Here is a 22680-nt window from a genome sequence, read left to right as displayed (position 1 = left end):
CGTTTTACCTCAATGAAACACATCTAATTGAACTTGGGCTCCTTCCACAGTTAAGCTGCACCTAAACCCATTTAACTGTGCTCTTACTGTATATTTCGCCACTATGGTAACTAACACAACTAAAGCCAATTTGCCTTATAAAAAAAAAAAAAAAGGAAAAAAAAAAAAGGGAAAAAAAAAAGGGGAGCACTGCCAGGAAACAGAGCTATTTTAAATAAACAAATACAAGATGAATGCAATTGCCGTATTAACCCTCTTGTTAACTTCTGAAGTTTAAAATTACACCCTCATTACTAGTGTGTAATTGAGTATTCTCCCAGCTGTTTCCTGCATTTGAGGTTATTCAAATAGTACATTAGCACATCAAGAACACCACACACACTAATGACACCTGATGCCCTTATCTACTATTTCAGCCCGACTTTCGTAACTCACATCTCCCGCAAAAAGAGAAAGAACAAAAGGGGGGAAAGAGAAATAAAAAGGAGGGAAAGGGGGAGCCCGCAGGGCTAAGCTGTTGGTGCCGACACTGACTGGGAGCAAGGCAGCCCCTGGGCACCCCTCCAGTTCGACCCACAGGCACACAGCGAGTGGCCACCAGACTGGTGGTAGGGGGTGAGGAAATTTTGGGTGAGGGATGGATAACACGCATCCGGGCTCGTTGGATGCCTGAACAGTGACAGTCGCCCCAGGAGTCACCCTGGGGCTGGCAGTGTGCCTCGGTGCCCAGCCTTGAGGGAGATGGAGAAGAAAGGAGGGGTGCAGTGGGGGCTATGTGGGACCGGGTGCAAGGTTGCCACCTTTTTTTTTTTTTTTCCCCCTTTCCTTTTTCTTTTTCCGGTTACCTGTGTGGGGGAAACAATAGCAGGTGAAACTACTGTGGGTGAGGTGGTGCTTCTGTGCCCATTGGCTTCGGGGAGGAGGTGAGGCAGGGGGTCATGTTTCACTGAGACCACCACCACAGCGGGTGCGGCGGCGTCCAGGGGCTCAGCGGGGCGGCGGCAGAGTCTTTTGGGGGAGGCAGAGGGCCCGCAGGCATCGCCGCCGGCCGCAGCCCCCGCTGGGAACACCGCCTCGTAGAGGGCCCGCTTGGCCGGGGCCACCGCAGCCGCTTCTGCCTTCACCGGCGCGGCGTCACCGTCTTTGGGCAGCACATAGGGGTTGGCAGCGGGCGGCCGGGGCCGAGGCCCACCGTTGAGGGCGGCAGGGGTGTAGCAGCCCCCACCAGCGGGATGGTGGAGGAGGTGGTGGTGGTGGGGAGGGGGGTGGTGGTGCGGCAGCTGCGGCCCCCCCAACTTGGTGCCGATGCCGGCAATGCTGTTAAGGGTGGCGATAGAGACAGCGCCGATGCAGTGGTTGGTGTAGGTCTTGGAGAGCTTGGCCGCCTTGGAGAGCATCTGCATGCGGGTGCCCAGGAGGTTCTTGCCGATGGCCTTGTTCTCGTACCAGGTGATGTCACCCTCACTGCAGTGGTCCCGCGGGCGCTGGAAGAAGGCCTTGCAGAGGGGGTTGCGCTTGGAGAGGTACTTGACGAAGCTGGCGTAGGGGCAGAACTCAGTGCCAGTCTCATACATGCGGGGTAGGTTCTCCTCGTCGCTGCTCTCCGCCCGCTTCTTGCTCCAGGAGGATGAGCGAGACTTGTGGTAGGGCCCCAGCGCCTTGAAGTAGACGAACTTGCGTCCGTCTTCGTCCACGGCCAGCCCGAAGGAGTCCTCCTCCAGCTCCCGCTGGTTCTCCCGGCCCCGGGTGCAGAAGTACATGCAGGTCTCGAACCAGACCTTGTTGAGGAGCCCGAAGGGGCTCTGGGTGCTGAAGACGCTGCAGGTGTAGAGCTTGCGGAGATCGGCGCGGGTGATGGCCTGCTTCTGCACCACCGGCCCGGCGCCCTGCTCCTCCAGCTTGCGGATGACGGCGGCCAGGGTGAGGTTGGCGGCGCGGAGCTCGGGGTCCTTGGTGAGGTCGAGGGTGCGGCAGTAGGGCGGCTCGTTGAGGTAGCGGTTGAGGGAGCTGCGGATGCTGATGAGGGAGGACTTGGAGTAGAGCTGTCCGCTCTTGGAGCGCGCCTCGGCGTAGAAGGAGCGCAGGACGCGGCAGAGCGCCCCCTTGTCCATCGTCTCGAAGTCGGGGCTCTGCGCCTTCTCGCTCAGGTACTCGCGGAAGATGCGCACGGCGTAGCGGGTGGCCAGCCGCGTGTTCTCGCTCAGCCGCGCCCGCTCCGGCCGCTGCAGCAGCAGGGCCGCCTCCAGCTCCGCGTCCTCCGCCGCCCCCCCGGGGCCGGGGCCGCCGCCGCCCCCCGGGGCAGCCGCCGCGGCGCCCCCCGGGGCAGCCCCGACGCCGCTGCCGCCGCCGCCGCCCGCCGTACGGCCCGGGGCGGGCGGCAGCGGCTCCGTCTCCTCCTCGCCGTCCCACTCCAGACCCATCTCCTCTTCCTCCTCCTCCTCCTCCTCGTCCAGCAGCAGCCCCCCATCGGCTCCGTCCTCCTCCTCCTCCTCCTCGTCCCCCGTTATCTGCACCTCCTGGATCTCATCCTCCTCCTCGCCCTCCTCCTCCTCGCCGGCGCTGCAGTAGCGGTGCGGGCGGGGGGCGACGCCGCGGCCGGGCGGCCGGTCCCCCGCATTGTTCCCGCCGCCGCCGCCGCCTCCCCCGCCGCCGCCGCTCCACTCTCCGCCGCCGCCGCCGCTGCCAGGCATTCTCGCCATATTGCCGTCTCCCTGCCAGTCCTCGGGCAGGGCGCATGCGCTATATTGGACCGCAGCGCCGGAGCGCTTTTGTGTTTTAATGACCTTCAGCTACCGGGAGGCAAAGCCGGGCTCTTAAAGGGGCCGCGCTCCCAGTGGCGGCGGCGGGGAAGGGGCGGGAGGGGTTGGGATGGATGGGGAGGAGGCAGAGCCGCGCTACGCGGGGGGACCGCGGGGAAGGGAGCGGTACTTACCGCGCCCGCCGCTCACCTCGGGTCCGTCCCGTCGAGCAACGGAGATGGGCGCCAGGAGCCGGGGGGGAACCGCCGGGCCGGCGTCCGCCCCGACCCGACGGTTCCCCCCCGCTCCCGGCACCCGTCCCGCCTCCCCATCCCCGAAAAAAAAACCCAAACAAAACCAAAAAAACCCCAAACCCAAACAGCGCTCCGTGTGTGTAGCGGCTCTTTCGTTAGGGATGGACCGCCACCAAGCAGCTGGGACGGAGCTCGGCACGCCTCGCACCTCCTCAACCCTCGCACGTCCTCATTTCACAGTAACTTATAAACAAACAGAAAAAGAAAAAAAAACACAATCCAGAACGGGGGAAAAAAAACCAAACACAACAAAAACCAAAACCCAAACAAACCCCAACCCAAACCAAAAACCACCCCAAAACCTCGTGCTGTGCTCGTCCGGCAGCGCGGCTCAGCCCTCGACGGGACGCTGCCGGGGCGCACCCGGTTCCCGCCGGCGGGACCCCCGCGGCATCGCCCGCCGACGGCCTCGCACCTTTAGGCGGGCGCCTGGATTTTGGTCGAGGGTCTCGGGAGGAGACGGACGCCGAGGGCTTTGCATCCGTGCGGCTCGGAGTCCGCCCGGCAACAGCCGGTTGGTAGCCGCGGCGCTCGCTTGGCTTGCGGGAACCCCGGCGAGGGAGAAATAAGGACTCGGGGCTGACGCGCGCCCCGGGCCGCCCTCTGGCTCGCTGGGGCGGCAGAGCTTAGGGCAGCCGGAGGGACCTGGGCCCCCCGTGCCGCCGCTGCCTCCCAGCGCACCCGCTTTCTTCCTCAGCTGCCCCCTGCAGCGACGGGGCAAAACCCGAGGGGACTCCCGCAGCCCACACCAGAGAGCGCGGGGGTTCAGACCCGGACCCAGCGAGGCCGCCCTGCGGGGGATTTCGCAGAAGGGAGCCCCCGAGGAGGCCGGGGGGGGGGCGCGGAGCCTCGGCCCTGCCCTCCGCCGGCTCCGCGCCTCCCCCCGTCTCTTCCCGAGGAAGCCGTACCCAGCGGCGCGGCTGGCAGCCGCCTCGCTGCACCCTCCTTACTCTGCCTTCCCCGGGAAGGGTCCTCTGCGGGGCTGGGCTCGGGCGGAGGAAGGGGGGGACACAAGCCCTGCGGCCCCGCACCGCGGGCGAGGGAGCCTGTCCCACCCGCGCCAGGACAGGAGGGGATGAGGCGGCCGTGTCTCACCAGCTCCCCGACAGTAGCACCCGCACAACACAACGCAAACTACCCCCGACGCCTCCCCAAGCCACCTTGCTAGGCATTTTCTCTTATTTCGTACGTTGAAATAAATATTCATTACGACTACTGGCTACACCTAAAATTATAGCCTTAATTGCAGAGCTGCTGGCCTGAGTTACCACATTTGGTGCTTACTCATCCGTAGGCAATTGCTCAGCGCGGGGCCCCGCTGTGGTGGTTGCCTAGGGGGTACGGGGAGGGGGGGCTCGGTGCCGGTGGCGGGCAGCGCCGAGCCCCGGGGCTGGCCCTGGGACAGAGGCCTGCGGCCACCGACGGGGCGTCCGGGCCAGCCCCAGCTCTCACTGTCCGTCCAGTCCAGGCAATCGTGGGATCCCAGAGAAGGGATGCGCAACTTGTTGAGCAAATTAGGCCAATTTGAAACACATAAGCATTCCAGGAAGAGAGCCTGCTACTCCAGAAAATAATTGGAAAGAAACCCAGCACTGTTACGTTGATGTAAACCTCGAGTAATTATACAGAGGTCAAAGTTGTTGCATGTGCTAAAGTTGTGCTCACTCTGTAGTTCGAGAGCAGATTATGCTCCCTCTTAGGTTGATGGCATATATATACATTCTAGAAATTTTTTTCCTATGCACATAAAGAGAATAACTTTTTTTTTTTTTTTTTCCCCCTATCATATGCTATCTGCAACCCAGTCCTGAAACAAAGTCTCAAAGATCTTCCAATGATGGACCAGATGCAGAAACAGAGCTAAAAGCAAGAAGACCTTGTTGTGGTTAAAATCTAAACACCCCAGACAAGCTTCTCGATGAAGATCTTTTTTTCCTTATTCTTCCTATAAATGCTAAAAATGACATGATTGGCATTGACCTTTGAGCTTAATCCTGTCTTAAGATTGTAGAAGAGATGAAGCCACTTTCTTTTTTTAAGAGGAGCTTTTCAGAGTCACAGGAGTGCAAAAGGTAATTGAACATTTGGTTTTTTTAACTTTAAAAAAGACGAACACCAGGTTGACAGCTTCTGTACTTGAATGTTCATTTAATCACCATTTCCTGATTACAGGAGGTGAACTATGTTGACAGACTTGGAGATGAATATGGAGCCCAGTATACTAATATTAAGTATAAAGGACATAAAGAACTTGCAGTGAGGTTGGAGGGGAAAAATGTATATGGAGCATCCATATTACACACATCAATTGGAAGCACTTCAGCAGCCAGGGGGAATTGAGAGAGTAGCAAGTGAGGTGTTTAGAGTGCTGCAGGTGCCCATAACTGGCAAGACATCCGCATAAGGTATATATACCTGTATAACCTATATGCATGTATGTGTGTGCATGTGTATATACACATATATAGGTTAATCGCATATATATATGTTAACTTACCTATCTGTCTACATTCCTAAAGATGACATTTAGCCTAGCCAGTTGTATTCCAAAAGTTTAAATCCTACTGTTCAAGCTCTCAGGTTAGACAAGGTAATCGAATTGCATTCTGAAACTGCCAGAGTTGCACAAGGTTGTCTAATGCAAGTTGGCGTAATAACATTAAACTTACATCCACTCCACCCTCCACGTCACTAATCGGAGTTTTATCCTGCCGAGAGCTCCGCACAGGCATAGAGAGCATTCTCCCCTAGGACTCAAGGTTTGAGGCTGATTCTAATATAGGTCCTGTCCACACTTGGAGAATATGTTTTATTACTGCTGTCAGTAAAGAAGATGTAATACCCACAGAACACTAATAACACACCTGCCCCACTAAGGTTGCAACGCTAGACCGGATTATCCTTCCTTGGGTATACCTGGAGATCAGTTCATAGGCCACATAATTAGCATGCCAGGTTAAAAACCAAAACAAAAAACCCTTCTCCACGAGTCAGTTGGTTTACAATAAAGGTAATGATTGAAACCACATTACCAAATAGTTTCAGGCTTTTCCTCACTTCTTCTTCTCACTACTCTTCCCCCTGGCCTCCAGTCTTGCTCCTGGCAAGCACAGAGCTTGCTAGAGCCACGCTCTCTGACAATCTGACTATTGTGCTAAAGCTCTCTGCAGCCTTATTCTCCTTTAGACTGACACAGGCTATTTCTCCTGTAGCCTCTGTAAGTGGTTATTTCACTTACAGCCCCTAAGCCTTTCTGGTTTGGTATTTCTTAGTAGGTGTTTCATCATGAAGTTTCATGAGAAACTAAACAGGAATATCCCCCAAAAGCCAAGAAGGAAAGAAAAATCCACCGGGCTTGTTTGCTCCCCAAGATTCAGTCTAGGCATTCAGAAAAGATTTTAAGAACCAGTGCCTAAAACAAGCTTGTTGGTTAACCCTAAGGCTGACCACATGGCATCTTTTTAAGAAAACAGCTTTTGTTCCATGTACACTTTTATTGTTAGTTTAAATGCAATAAACACGTTCTTAAAATGTGTTAATATATTTTCTAAATGCAAGATATTTTTGCTGTAGAAGCAGGCTAAGTGGAAATGGGTATGAGAAATACATATTGACACTACAGAACTAGAAGGCAAATAACACTTGGGACTCTTGAAAAATTCACTCAGGGAAAAAGCATGTCCTAGAAATCCTTCTCCCACCCAGAGTCATGCAGTTTTGAGATAAGCTTTTTTAGCATTTCAGAACTGTCACTTCAAAATGCTAATTCCATTTTTATTTTACTCTTTTACTTGTGTATATGATATTTCTAGTTTTTTCATTACTTCTTGATACTAGGGACAGCTGATGCTGACACATAATGTGCTATGATAGATTTTAAATCTCTTTTATTTTAAAATTTTCTTTTTTAGATTAGTGTCTCCTGTCTGCATGGTGATGAAACGGCTTTATGTAACTCAACAAAGGAGACATTGATTTAGGAAAGTAATGATGCATCCATCAGCACTAAGTTGCAGCTGTTCTTAATGAATTTTAAAATACAAAAGCTATTTCACCTCTTAGATTGTCATATTATGAAATGTTAGTGGTAGTTGCACATATCAAAGCACCAGCTACGACCGACACATTGTGAAACGTGAAGGCAGCATCAAACCAGCCCCCTCACAAAGTTCCATGGTGTCATTCGAAAGCGTATTTCCAAAGTACGCTCATATTTTTTTTCCCGCAGGTATTTGCCGTTATTCATTTGACTTCTTTTTTTTTTTTTTTCTTTTACAAAAGCAATATTTTTGTTGCTGAGGCCATGATTTGTTTCCTGATTACTCCTTTTTCAAAACAAACCAGAAAACCCCTGAGTCATCATCTTCATAAGAAAGCACGGTTTTAGTGCTTGGCAAATTAAAAGTCAAGGCTTCGTGAATCATCGTTATTTTCAGTGACAGGCAGCTGGAGCATTTTTGCTTCCAAAAATATAGAAGAGCTACATTGTCAGACAGCTTGGAGAGAGACAGGTAATAAATTGCATTGCACTGCATAAAGGTTTTAAGGGTCTTTTAAAATGTGCTGGAGGTAAATTGCCAGGAGCTATATTAATGTTTTATTTAGCTGTGTTTCAGTTTATGCTTTGTCTTTGCTTCTGCGGTGATGAGGGCACTTGAAACAAATTGACTGTTCTGTGGGGCACAACAGTAGCTGGTTATAGGTGCTCCAGCAGTTGTCCAGTCGTTTCTATGAACTACTGACACCAGGCAACCTGGCATGTTAGTGGCATAACGTTTATCTTCCATGGAGAGAAAAAAGCTCTTTCCATCCAGGCTGATAATTTGAGTTAGTTTTAGTCCTTCTCAAATAGGTCCATAAATTCTACATGGAGGTGAGGGAAATTTAGAAGGACTGAGCCAGTAACTTGAGAAAGGAACCTCCAAAGACAGATCCCTGTGAAACCACAAAGCCTTGTTTATAGGTGTTGTAGGTCTGTGTAAGTACAAGTTTTCACCTTATACAGTGTTTTTAGTACTATATAATAAAGCATAAATTAATGCTGTATTGGATATGGAGTTCTTGAAATCCTACTTTCTGTTCATAATCTTTCAATAAAAATTTATTTAGAACTAAAAGCTCAGGCTGGAAGTCATACTGGGATGGATGAACTCTAGAAATGCAGAGAGGGGTTTATGAAAACAGGGTTTGGCTGAGAAGTCTCCTTAAATATTCTGTTAAGAAAAAGGGGAGAAAAAACCCTGAGTCCTTACAATTTAACGCAGAAAGATGTAATGTAATGAGACTCTGTTGTACACAACACACTTTCCATCTTGTTTCTGTACTGTATGGATTCTATCTTGTTTACTTTTTCCATCCCCATTGTGTGACCCAAAGTTTCTGTATTGCCACAAGGCGTGCTGATTCCTGCGCAAGGCCAGAAGTAGGGCTTTACATCCCACAAACTTATTCACGCCAGGCTTTTCTCAGAGCTGGGGGTCCTCGAGGGACAGGGCAACAGCTGGCCTTCAGCACAGCCTGGAAAAGGGAATCTTCCTCTGACCGTCGGCTAGTGGCTTTAATGCCTCTTTATACCACAAATTCACTGTCAATATACTTTTGTTTTGACTTAGTGACTGAAATAAACTGATTATTCCCCTTTTCCAGCAGTATTATGTCTGTGTCATAGTGAATTTGGAAATTCCTTTTCAGGTATTTATGTAGCAAAAACCCCAGCACCAATGGCCTGTCTACTTGGATTTTCTTTTCTCAATTGAGTTATCTCAGCTGGGTTGACACAAACCCAATTTAAGCAACTTTAAAACTGGGTGAGTTCAAACAAAGCCCACAGAGAGTGTAACCATACTGTTAAACAGTGTCAGAGACCCTCTCAGGTTGTCACCCAGAACCACTTTTCTGCTGCTGAAACAGTAACTTACAATTAAACACAACTCTCTAATTTTTGTATGCCCTCCCTTCATTCTCCCCCCTTGTGTTTGACATGTTGGCAAATCTGACCTGTGCAAATTTTGCACCTATTTTCTTTTAAACCATCTTTAAAATCATTATGTTTTCTGGCCCTAATAATAGAATGCAACATTCCCTTCTCAATGTGTGAGATGCTAAAGCATCTATAGTTATCATGTGAGATCTAAACACACAGAAACTACTTCAATAAATTTTGCATCTCAGATTGCACTAACTTGTAAAGCAGCATTTGAGTAGAAGGGAATAAATTCATAGGTCATATGGAAGAAGAGTACAGGGATAAAAAAGTGTAGCATGTTTACCACCAGCCCCTGTCAGGTCGTTTATCAGAGCATGGTTTGATTCATATCAAGGAAAAAGTGGTAGAACATGTGGCAGAATATTAATAGATAAAAAAACCCCGTGTGCTGATTTTGATTCGACTGGTCCTTTATGCAAAAGCACATTCACAAACTAAATGTTGCTAGTGTATGTGATTTCAGGTAAAAACTGGGGGAAAATCTTCAGGATATTGTCAGCACTTTCATTTGAGGCTTAAAGCCAGAGACCATGAAGTAAAAGAGGCCTGAAAGGTCTTGTTGCAGTTTGCACCTGTATTTTGTTGTATTTTAAGTTACAGAGGGAAAAGGAGGAAAACTGAAATGATTCAGAGACAAAGTAAAGAAAGCTTACAAAGTTTAGTGAAAAAGACTGGATGCATTGGATGCACTTCTCCTGTTTTTTCAGTATCAGGTAATACTAAAACACATTAAAAATACCTTCTAACAGCTGGTAAGCATCAGTATTTTGTTAGAGTTTGGCATTTAAAAAAACCCCATGTCTACAGCTGCTTAAGTGCAAAACTTTTTTGTCTATCCCTGAGTTGTACCTTGCTTTGAATAGCCTTGCCTTTTTCTATCCATGAAAGATTAAGCTGGGCTTGATTAAAATTTTCCCTATTTGAAGGTCAAGGCTAAAATTCAGTTCCTTTTCACAGAACTGAAGGTGTCATTAAATAAATAAAAATAATTTAAAAACCCCTCAGAGCCATCACATTGCGCATTCATGGACTGAACTGTTATTTGCTAGTAAAACCCTGAGTTTTGGGATCAATGAGCATTGTTAGAATAAGCAAGAAAAAAAATCATAAGCTCTTCTTTCGCCTTGGACAAAACAAGGTCACATTTGCAATTTGCAGTGCGTGATCTCTCCATTAGCAATCTTGGCAAAGGTTTATCAAGTTATTCTGAATAATTTCCTCCAAGTTATGAGTGTGTCACTTAGCCTGTTATGGGCCTGTCTCTACAGTTTACTCTGCTGTTTACCTGTGTATTGTCAGACTCGTTCTTGCTGATTGGTGTCAAAAGAAAAAAAGCCGTTTTAAAAATCAAAGCTTCAGTGTGGAAGGATGTAAAGTGTGAAATCCAGACCCATTGCTTTCATTCTGGCTTTAGTGATCATAGAAACCTGCTGTAGGGCAGGACTAATCTGCCAGAAAATTATTATTGAGCCCTGGTAACTCAGATATATGTGCAGACTTGAAAATGTTGTTCTCTGTGCCAACTCCAGGTCCTACAAGAACCTCACATGGTATCCTCCACCTGGCTCAGAAATATACTGCATTCCACCGTAAAGAGGAGGAAATTTGTTAATTCCCAGGCAGCTGTGAACAATTTAATCTCTTTCCAAACAGCCCGGCATCCTATTCCAATTGCGAAGTTTCTTGGGGGATGGATAGTTTGAAGAGCTGGTGAGAGATAATAGGGCCTTTATTTCAAAGTCATTCCTACAGATTTAGCCTTGACAGTAACATCTTGATAGCAGGGTTGCCAAATCTCACAGCCTCATTAAACTTTGTGGGTTTGGAGTTTCCCCCTCCATATGCTGGAATGGAGGGGTTGAAAATTTGGAAGATAAATTTGAAACTTTGAATTACTGCTCTGTAAAATCCTGGAAATCAGGTGGAGAACCACAGTTTTGAAATTTTAGGAAGAAGAAATGCCCGTGATTTTTAAGACACGCTTCTTATTCTAAAGATTGGTGGTTGGCACTCCTGGGATTTCTCAGATAAACTTGACTTTGAGAACTGAGCCGGTAACTTGGTTTTCTGGACAAGTCTCTAAATTACTGACTTCTTTTCCCCTCAAGATTTCTTTATAAGAAAATCACCATCCAAATCCTACACAAGCCATTTTTGCCACCTCTTTGGCAGTATGTTTAGAAGAGCCAAAGAATCACAAGGAACTACTTCAAGAAATTAATATCCAGATTTCTTTGTGTTCTCAGAACTAGTAACTTTGTTCTGATTATTAGGTCTCTGCATTCAAAAACTGTTGTATAGGTATTTAAGGCTGCTGTACTTTTAAACACGCTTGCACCTGATATGGTTTCCATGGGAGCTGCTTGGTGCTTAGCCATTTGCAAACATGGCTGCTTATGTAGATAATTAAATTAGAGTTAGTGAACATAGCGTGCTTCTGAAAACCTGACCTTCGGTCTTTCTGGCACACTGGTAGAAGAGTGAAGGAAAATACATCTTTTCTGTGCTTTACATACTCTGTACCACATTTTTTTTCCCCTGTAAAACTAGCGAGATGTTACTTTCAGGATACTTCTACCAAAACCTCCTGCTATTTCACTGCATTTTCAGCTAGTTACAGTTGGATTGTTCTGTCCAACTCTAGATACAGCATTTAATCAGCTTAGTTCTTCTATTTTAACTGGAGTTCCCAAATTTTAAAGCTTTTCTTTTGTTCTGTGATATACTGGGCTTGGCTTACGCTAAAATGTTTAGCAGTATTCTCTAAGAACTGGTTTTATTCCATCAGAAAGTAGTGGTGTTTAAGAACTTAGGAAACTCAGTCATACATAAAGCGGAGAGGCAGAATTACAGGAGCTTTGTTGGTGAAGCTAAAGGGATCAAAGTATCTGGATTAATTTGTAATGTTTTTGGGATGGGCACTGTATTTGAAAGGAAGTTCTAGATTCAATTTGTTAACCCATCACTTCAAATTAACTTGTCAGATACCAAACAGGGAAGGACAGGATTTTGTTTTCTGAATTCCAGTTTGGCCACTAGTGCCTGGGCTAATCAGGACCAGGTAGAGAGAACCCCACATGCTGCTGAATAAACTAGAAAAACTCTGATGTACCACTGAGATCAACAGCACTAATTAGCACCCATGGACAGGAAAACTGCTTGAACCTGCCCTCTGTGCTTCCTGGCACTGGCCACAACCAAAATCTTACAGGAAAATGATTCTGATGATACATGATGGCAGAAACATGTGGTGGGTCACTCAAGGGCTAACCTGTCCACCCAGGATTTTTATAATCAACCTCACCTACTGGTGCTGCTGAAATAGTGTTGTATGGAGAGTAGAAGCCCAGAGGCTTTTTGGCTGCCCAACAGAACGAGAAGTTTGCCCCTTGCATGGGTGCCTCTCTGCCTGGCTCTAAAGCTCTGGGAGGCCCAAGAAGCCTGGTACTATTTTGGGAAGTCATGTTGCGTTTCAGCTCTCAGCAGTAGTACCAGTAATACAGAGAAGCTACACAACCACCTCTAACTCTGTTAGGTCTCCATTTCTTCATGCCTTCTGACCACAAACTCTAAGCTTTCATAAAGGTTCTCCCTAACGCCATGGACAAATGCCACTGCCCCCCTTCAGTGTCCTGCTAAGAAGCCCACCCGAGGGACAGGCTGCTGAATGCTGGTTTTGCGCACGGTCTCTGAAGGGCTGTCCTGTCTCTCAGGCTTTATCTAGAGTTGGGTGACCGTTGTTAAAACAACAAATATACCTAAACCAAATCAATACTTTTTCAATATTTTTGGATATGTTAGTGGAGTCATACTGCAAGCTTATAGTATTTTTACTTTTTTATCTGCTGGTCAATAGGAAAATTTTGAAATAAAAAAGTAAGAGGAGTTTTCACCCCCTGAAAGCTTCAGAGAAGTCAAACAACATTTTTCATCATAATAAGCACTGTGATATTTGTATTATGCAGGTCTCCTCCACATAGTACATCAGTAATAATATATTTTTGAATGAAAGGTGGTAAATACTGGCCCTAGAGTAGTTTCTCAAAGTCCTATGCATAAATGATTATTTGAATAGGCAGTAGGCAAGCTAGCACTTGTCTATATGAAGGGTTTACCCTTCATTTTAACCTCAGAGAGAGAACCATTCCTCTCAATTTCTTCTGCTTTGCACAAAGACATGAAACAACCAAAAAATGTAGTGAATGTTCTACAACTTTGGATATGTTTTAAACTGGAATAAAAAAAACCAAACCAAAACAAAAAATCACCTAGACTGAAAATAAACTATTATAAATAAGGAAACAAACAAAAACAGTTAATAAAACTTCTGTCTTGGATGCCACAAGAGTTTTACACAGTGCTAAAGGAGGATCTTTTCCCTCAAGTGTATCTAAAATGTCACTGAATCAACGGAACAGTAGCAGAAATGGGGAGTAATTGCATTGATATAACCAGTTTGAAGACACTTGGCTGGATAATGAAGAGGACACATTTGTCATGTGGAAATCACCTATTGTTACAAAGCACCTAATACTTCAAAGTACTCCAAGAAGCACCCCAAAAGCAAGAACAGAGAACACCCTGAATCTAAGACCACTGGTTGCACCTTTTCTTTTGCATCGTACCATGAAGAGTCTGACACAGTCTGGGTTGACTCTGTTGAATCTGTCAACAGACTAAGGCTTAGTAAATAGACCGGGGAAAGGCAAATTCAGTCTCAGCTGTTTGCAGTCATCTGAGAGTTTGTGGTGATCCATGCCACACTGTTTGTACTCGCTGCAAGCTGTATACACCTTGGGGGAAAATATTAGTAATCTGGGCACAAGAGCTGAAGACTTTCCAGTAGAATAATCTGCATCACATATTTGGCTTTGTTTCCTCATGGAAGAAATAGGAAGTCCCCTTGTTCTGTGTAGTCAACCATCATTCAACTTACTATTAGATTTTTAAAGGACATTCTCACTAAACATCAAGGATGCCAAGACTGCTGCTGTGCCCTAATGATATATGTGAGACCTTAATGTTTCCCTGTTAATAGACAGCTCAGTCGCAAAGATTTTCTAGGAGAGAGCAGGAACTCTAGAAATCCCACCATGTTTTCAAAACCAGCAATATCAGGGGGAGCTCATCTTGGACTCATGACAACAAGTGCGACACATGATGACTTACAAGGTCATAACAAATAGAAGTACAATTTCACCATGGGCATTCCTCTCAAATAATGACCACAAACACGCCCCCCGAAATCTAGACCAAACAGATGGCTATTTCCTCCATTAGCATCCTGTCTAGTTCCTTTTGAACTGCTGTCACAGCTGTATCAGAGAAGATCTGGTATCAGGATATCAGGGATGGGATGGGCTAACCGAGGAAAATAAGCTGGAACGATGGTGAATAACAGGAAAAGGTGGGAGGCTAGAGTTGGACTACAAGAGAATATGAAATGGTTCTGAAATTACTCCCACTCAGGTTGTGTTCTCCTCCAACAATCCCTGCATACCCCTTAAGTCTGTTGGCAATTATCTGAACCTTTATAGCCCTAAAGCCATCCTGTTGCCAAACTGTGTGCAATTCATCCTATACTTTGCTGAGAGAAGCATTTAATAGAAGAAGATGTGGTCTGGCTGTCTGCAGCTTCTTCCCATCAGAAGTCCCAGTGGATAGAAAGAGTCACGGTGGGAGCATTCCCATAGTCCTGATCCATCTATGATCCTTGGGCACATAAAAACATGTTCATGAGCTCTATACCCAGAAGAGGTGAACACTTCTCAGTAGCACAACTAAATTTGAACTCTGCTGTCCTAGTGAAGAAGCAGCAGTGGACAGGGTCCAGGGACAGAGCACATCTGACACAGAAAAGGGATGGGACAGATGTCACAGAGCCAGAAAAAGGGTGCTGTAGAACCAGACTTCTTTCAGCTCACAGCTGATAAGAGGTGGGATCTTGACTCTTTTCCCTCCCAGCAGTGACTCTCCATTGGTGCAAGCAGCTGCAGGAGCAGCATTTTCTAGGGCTCTGGCATAGGTGACATAGAACTGGGGCTAGAGCTGATTTGTTCCTCAAGGCAATCTGCTGCCCTCAGCAGCTTTTGTGTTGCTAGAACCTCAGATCAGCTCTGTTAAAAACCTCCAGCAACCTTCTCTCAAGTCAAACTGCTGGAGTCACAATCAAAGCCTAAGTAAATTTTCTGTACCTTCAGAAGCAAGAGAGGATTTCTCCTGGGACACTGATAAGGACTCTAGACAGTGGTCCCAAGCAACACATGTCTTGCAAAGGTCATGCAAGTGTTGCCACTGGCAGACAGGGTCACTTCACCCCAAGGTGGCTGAAAGTGAACGTCTGGTTTTAAGACACATCAAGGTTTCTTGCATTTGCCTTTTTTGCAAGCCCCAAAGGGTTACAAAATGTACTAGTTTCTCTTTGTTACTCTGCTTAAAACCAACTGTGGAGAACTTTATCTTAGGTCACTTCTGCTTTTCCTCCTTTGATGCTACTTTTGGCAGCTGAGTACCATGCTGGTAAAACTGGCTGATAATGTCCTGGGCTTGGCGCTCTTCTACAAGAGACTCTCTAGTTTCTCCCCTCTCCTTTGTGCATCATACCCAGGTAACAGAAATGCTGCAAATCAGTCCCAGCTCAGACAATGCTTCCTTTTCTCATCTGTCCTTCACTCTCTCCAAATCACCACGTTCTTTCTCCCATACCCTCTCCTCCACCACCTAGTCTTCCTTTGGGAATGAGCAGAAGTACGTGCCCAGCTGCCTTAACTGTTTCCTAGATTTCTATTAGTGGGGATTGGGAAGATAAAAGACAGGGAAAGGTGGAGCAGATAATACACTGAGCTGATATGCAAAGCTACCCAGAACATCTCTTTTACTATCTCCTCCTGCTTTGTCTCTTCTCCTTTGCAATCCCTTGAAAACTGGCAGGAAAAAACTGCATGCCTGGTAGCTTCAAAGCAGGAGAAGAGAAAAACCCCTTCCCTTCCGAGCTGTGATTGTATCTCAGGATGGATGACTTCCCACACTTCTCCAGGAGAAGCCCTGGATGCTCCATTGTTCCTATGGGGGCATACCAACAGCTGAACAGACAGTGCTAATATCTGTGGGAAAGACACAGTGATCCTCCCCCTCTTTCTCCAAGTTCCTCTGTTTTTGTATAACCCTGCCTGCCTCCTCAGGAGGTTCCAACTCATCACCTTGACATATGGCACAAAACAACTATGATGCTCCTCAAGGTGGCACCAAGCACTGCAGCAGTCTGCAGTATCCATCTATCTAACCATGCGCAGGAGAATCTCTGTGCTTTCAGCCATGTGTCCTTCCAAGTTTTGGGGTATAACATTGCCCAGTCCTTGACAATCTCAAGTATTCATGACCACAAGATGTTCCCAAACAAAGCGTGAAGAAAGAGAAAAAAACCTTGATTATTTTTTAAACAGTGTGTCTAGGAGTATTCACTTAACTTCTGGTTCTGAGTTTTCAGATTGCATTTGTTTTCAAGTCCTGTTCTGCCTTCCATTTCTCCCACTGCCCTATCCATTCAACATCCATTCTATCCCAAACATAAGGGCTAAGGATGACTGTTTCTCCCTTTGAAATCCGAGAATGTCCATTCCTGGATATGAGGTACTGGGAAATATACTGGGAGGTGAGGGAAGAGGCTTGGCAATCCAAGAAAGAATGCAATAAACCAGTCATTTCCTTTCAAAGCATTAAACTCCACACCCTAGAGTTAGTGGTCTTTATGACAGCCTAGTCAAATAGAAAGAGACTCAGAAAAGCAGAGGAGAAAAGTCGTATGTTTCCAAACTGATGCATGGACAAGGTGCCAAATGTTTGGATTTCTTTCATTTGCCACAAACTGGGTTAACTTTGAGCTCAAAAGAGAGAGAATAGCAGGTTTTTAAGTACTGCTTCTGGGCCTGGCATCAATACTTTGTTGCCATAATGAGTCAGACATCAGAGGCAATACATAGGAAAGGATGGAGGCCAATGCCTAGGCAAATAGGAGTAGGAAAGGACTGAAAAATAAGTGCACGTGGCAGGGAAGGACTCTATCCCCACGCACATTTTGAAATTATAACCTCAGTTTTCTGCATTTCAGCAAATAAAGTCACGTCAATACAAAACCAGTGAAAAAAAACCCTCTAGAATTCTGTGCGAGGTTAATTTGCCAGAGGCAGATCTTGTTCTCTTAATTGCCATTTGCCATGTACCAAAGCCACGGTCCCCAAATGCTCTTGCACGTTTCCCATCAGGCAAGCACACACACGATTAGGAACATTTGAGCAGTCATCCTTAGAACTGTGAAAAAGATAAATCCTTAAATGAAGGGAAATTAGTCTTCTCAAACACAGAAACCATGGCCTCAGATGCTCCCTCCTCTTGCCATCTACCAGGGCTCCTGAAAGGCTGTTGGATGTCTGGGGGTAGATAACTGGCTCTGGGGACAGACTGTGGGATGGAAAGTGCATTGATGGAATACATTTGAAACTTTGCTTTGCACCTTTGCTTGGGGGCTCCACTGGGAACGGTGGAACAGTCTACAGACATGTATTTGGCACTTCTCACTTAGCTCAGCTGACAAGTAACTCCTTGATTTGTTCTCTTCTGCCTCAAACTTCCACTTTTTTTTCTTCCTCCTGTTTATTTTCAGACCATCCCTTCTTCTCTGCCCCCTCTTTCAACTTGTACCACCATGACCCAGAGAACTGATACGCAATGCCTGGTGCTCTTCTTTACTTTCCTTTATTCTCTCCAACACTTCATCAAATATAACTGTCACAAAGCAAATATTCACTACAAGAAATTACAGCAATCCGCTAATCAACTAGCACAAAATGACCAACTACAGAATTCTGAAAGACCTCCCAAGTCCCTTCCATTCTCTGTTACTAGGTTTTCTTTACCATTTCAGGACTTGTCTACCCTTGACAGTTTTATTAATGTGACTCATTAATGGAAGAGTTCTCATTTTATTTTGACCAACAACTGTACTGATAGAGTCTCATTACCATTGTCACAGTTGCACTGATGCGAAGATGACCTACACAAGCCACCTTTCTGATGAGAACACCACCACGCAAGGGCTGTGCAGCTACAAGTGGGCATCACTTCTTTGATCTTGGACATATCGTGGAGGCTGTTTTCCATCTTAGGAACTAGAGTGACATGGTACAAATTTTTCTCTTACAAAATCATGTGACAAAAAAATCTCTACTAAAGCACACAGAATTCAAATAACCATGTTTAAAAACCCCTGGTATCTCCATTTCCACAGTATTAGACAGCACTAACACAATACAAGCTGAAATGGTGAGGTCGCTGCTCCAGTGGGAACACAGCAATGAGGTCCAATATCCACAAAGAATTTGTGTTCACATGCTATTGTGCTGGAGTCAGTTAATGATTAACACGGATTAACTCCTGTGCCTTATGGACATAATATCAATTCTCTAAAATGCAGGGATACACAGATGTACTGTAGGGATTTTGAAAAAGGTTATATTCTTTAAGACTACATAGTGGTAAGAAGCAAAAATCCTACAGAATATTGAAAATGTGTATAATTCCTGACTTTACTGCCAAGGATGAGCCATTATTTTACACGTAGTGCCTTGGTATTTCAGGTCATGACTGCCTTGTGTGATCCCATGCACATGCAGCAAATAAGAACAACATGATAAGGCAGCAGGAACATCAGTAAGCTCTTATCTGAGGATGGATCCTGACTCTCTCATGTTGCTGAGAGTTTGTGGGCACCAAAGAGAACATGGTAAGTTCACTCAGCAAACTAGGGGTGTGGCATTAATGCAAGTCACCCAGCACTGGAATCTTCTATAGAGCCCCATCTACAATAAAACTGTTTCCCCTCTAGTTAGGTTAAAGCCAGCATGGCTATGCTTCTTTTCCTACTGCCACATTTTCTTTTGCACTTAATGATCTAATCACATCCTCTTTTTTTTTTTTTTTTTCTACAGGGCCTTTGACTCATTCAGTGCCCAGGATGGATGGAACTCATTGAATAGGCATCTGTAGTCTGACAGTTTGTCTGCAGATTTGCCTGGAGCTGAAGATACATCCTTTGATTCTATCCCTGGCTCTGCCACAAAGTTCCTATGTTAATATACTGGACTAGTCACTTAAACCAAACCAAAGTGGGCACCAAAAGCCTCTTTTTTATGCTGTGGGCGCCTGACTTGAATCACTTGAGATCTCATTTGTGAAAGAGCTAAGCACTCATTGCATACAACTGGAGAAGAATGCTACAAAAATGCTAACTATTGTGAAAAAGATAGACACTCATCAGCTCCAACTTAAAATTAGTAGACAGTTTAGCCATGATCTCCCTGGAATCCCTTTCCTGTATGCAAAATACTTCTTCCAGCATGGGGAGAGTGCAACAGTTACGTCTTTGGGAAAAGGTATTTCTGAGGTTTCAAATCCCCATTAGGACAAAAAGAAAACCACTCACAGTTCTGAGGGAAGGATCTCTCATACATTTTCCAGGTGTTCATGTTGTCCCATGTAGTTGCTCCAATCAGCAGACTTTTGGCATTTCTAGATCATTTGTACACTCAGTTTAACTGCGAAACCCTTCCCCATCAGAATTTCATCAAAACTGAAAAATTCCAGCAAAAAGTTTTCAGTTTTGATAGAACTTTTATTGTCAGACAACTGCTGTGTACATGTTTCCTTCCTGGACTGCTCAGGCTATGGCAGGACTGTCTGGGAAGAGTGTACCAGTCCCACTGTACAAGTTTCTGTTTCCAAAGGTTATTGCTCTGTGTGAAGTCAAACTAGGCTTGCAACAGCACCTCTTTCATCTGAACTGTGCTGTACTAACTACGATGCTCCAGAGCTCCAGGGGAGCTCACCTGGCTCAAGTTATCGTGCCATGCTACAGACACAGCGTGTGACCAATCTCTTTGGAAAGCCCAAGAATGCTGGGCTATCTATCCAACCTGCAAGGCCTTCAGATTTGCTCAGAAAGGTACACGGCTTCAGTCTTAAAGTAGTCAATTGGTACAACATTATATAAAACATTTGAATGAATCTGCCACCTTTGTAAATGTCAAAGCTTTAAACCTTCTTCACAAACATATGTCCCTGTCCACGTTCCCTCCAAATCTCTTTACCTTTCAGGAACAGGCAATCTCTCAAAAGAGTGATCACCTGTCCTTCAAGGCCAGTGTCCAAGGGCAGCAAGGAGCAACTTGAGTGCCCCTATTTACTAGGCACTACAAAAGCAGGTGTAATCAAAGCTGTTCCAAGGAAAGGAGACAGTCATCCCATCCCTCTTGGACTCCAGCCAGGTATTTCTATATCCTTTTTCCACAAAGCTTCTCACCCTTAGAAGATGACAAAATTTAGGCAAGACTATTCAAAAAGATGGAAAGATTTCAGGAGTTTGTGGCAGTAACCACAGGCTTTGCTGTCTGGGTTCTGTGCACATCACTTCTAACAGGGATCAGCGCAATCTGGTATTTAAATAATGTTACTGTGGGAGCGGTTCTTTTCTGCAGCATGCTACAGTTTCTTGTGCAGTGTCAAATTTGGTATCATTTTGACATCTGGTCTGTGGCGCTCATCCATCTGTTGTAACTGAGTAGGTGTTGGGTGGGGTTGGCAGGAGAGGCTTGTTTAAGTGTTTGTTTTCATCCTGTAGAGGAACTGCAGAACCAGCTCAGTAATTAATTAAATACTCGTGTTTTTGTTTTGTTTTGGTTTTGTTTTTTTTTAAAAAGTGCGTACTGATATTCTAAAGAAATGGTGAATAAAGCAGCTGGTGCTTCTCACTGCTGAAATGCGGAGACTTTGCTACCATTTCACCTTGGTTCTATGTTGTTTTAGGAAGCCTTCCCCATTGGGCTGGCACTCTGGTTTCTATTCCTGACTCAGCCAAATGCCCCCTGGCTGAATCTGGATAGGTCACTCCATCTTCTGTGCAGCAGTATCCCTTTCTGTAAAACACATCCAAAGTTAAATACCTCTTCTGTTATAAACTTTGAAATCTGCTGATTAAAAAATGTAATGGAAGAGGTGGCCATTATCATTACTATCACTGTCTTGCTTTGTGGTTATTCTATTCAAATAATCATTGTTTTAAATTAACCTTTGGTGTCATCTGCTCATAGCAAAAGAGAGGTTCTCCTGAGCAGAGTGGAAACACATCCACAACTTCCCTGGCTGCCTCTCTAGGTAAATCTGTGTCTTTTGGGAACTTGTTTCTCTCGTTTCACTCAGAGCACAAAAACACTTCCCTCTGTTTAACTGCCTGCCGAAAACCTTTCATAAATGCATGGTATACCAAGCAACCCTTTCCTCCTCCATGTGTGACAAGGGAATGCTCCACCTGCACGGTTTTAACTTCTGGACAGACCCTGGTATTAATTTCTTTGCCTTAGGACAGTGACTCCTGCTGTTCTGTTTGCCAGTCTACCGGGACATAGTCGCACTTTCTATCCAGCAATCAGTTTTACCCTGCTTTGTGATCAGTTTATGGACGGAAGAAGTTATTGACAGCATTTATTAACGCCTTCAGCAGAACATTTATTTGCAAATGTAATAGAAAACCAAGGAAACAGGGAAACTCCCTATGCATAGCTAAATATAGCAGGTTTTGTCCGGAGTGTAATCCTTTGAGGTTCTGACCACCTCCACAGAAACCCTGGCACAGAGAGGGATGCTTGGAGCAGCTTGCAGATTGCTGTTTTGTGGCTGGCAGACATGAATGCCAAATTCATTAATACTCAGAATATATTTAAAGATGTGCACCCACTTACGGAGATTATGCAACCTGCCCTTGAGAACAGAAAACTGTGATCTGGCTGTTCTCTTTCCTCCCTTCTTGTCACGTACACACAGCAATAGGTTACCCTAGGAATCTCTGTAAAAGAGTTTGTGGGAAGTTCATCACATATTGAATGTTTCCTATTTTCTGGTGGCCCCTGTAAAGTCTGGCATCTTGGCACTCTCACAGGTTAGCAACTTTGCACCTAAGATTATCAGTCCCATTAGACAAAAACAGAAGTCAAACACTGGGCTTTCAAATGCAGATTCTTATAAAATACTCTCTAGGAGCAAGAACAGAAGTATCCACTGGGGGCTCTAATTAAAAGGACAAAATGTGACCTTCCTTCATTTTTTTTTTAGCTAAATAAAAAAAAAAATAAAAAAAATCAGCGTTGGCAAGAGTATCACCCTGAAGTCACCTAAATTTTACCTATACTGTCACTCTTTACGGCCAGGGAAAGGTGGAAGAATTAAATTGATTTTATTTGTAGATCAGGTTAGGCAGAGAGGTTTTATATTATTATTTCTTAGCTTGCAGACTAAAGCATGTACTGTATGTTGGAACAAAATTAATCTTCCATTTCTCCACTGTGATTTGTGTCATAATAAACTTTTAGTTTCTTCTCTATTTCCCTCTCTATAATTTCTTCTGGTGATACTCAGATCCTGAAGTGCTACTAGCCGCAAAATTACAAATAGGAGTATTTTGAACTCTAGTCTTTCACAAGAAACTCATAATCCTGACATCCCACAAATATTTTATTTGCTGTGAGATGAAAGGAGTTTATTCTGTGCTTTAATCATGTTCTATTCATTTCCATAAACTAGATTTTCCCCTTATTCA

At 45.4% G+C, this 22680-nt stretch overlaps 1 protein-coding gene across 5 annotated transcripts in view; it reads right to left on the bottom strand.

Annotated features, from left to right (window-relative positions):
• The window catches only part of KCTD1 (potassium channel tetramerization domain containing 1), a 102986-nt gene that overhangs the window by 66453 nt on the left and 13853 nt on the right, over positions 1–22680 (bottom strand). Inside the window, exon 1 of one of the 5 annotated variants that reach the window (XM_074899038.1) lies at positions 3468–3687. The exons of 1 other annotated variant lie outside the window; for it this stretch is intronic. In XM_074899038.1, the coding sequence (XP_074755139.1) occupies positions 3468–3533 (66 nt within the window). In that variant the 5' untranslated portion in view covers positions 3534–3687. Of the gene's footprint in view, positions 1–845; positions 2717–2932; positions 3015–3467; positions 3688–22680 lie in introns of those variants that run through there. 3 more of the 5 variants (XM_074899041.1, XM_074899042.1, XM_074899037.1) reach the window with 3 other exon arrangements.

This window comes from Athene noctua, chromosome 2 (genome assembly GCF_965140245.1).
Source record: "Athene noctua chromosome 2, bAthNoc1.hap1.1, whole genome shotgun sequence".
Classification (NCBI taxonomy): domain Eukaryota; kingdom Metazoa; phylum Chordata; class Aves; order Strigiformes; family Strigidae; genus Athene; species Athene noctua.
This window is presented reverse-complemented; position numbering and strand designations above follow the sequence as displayed.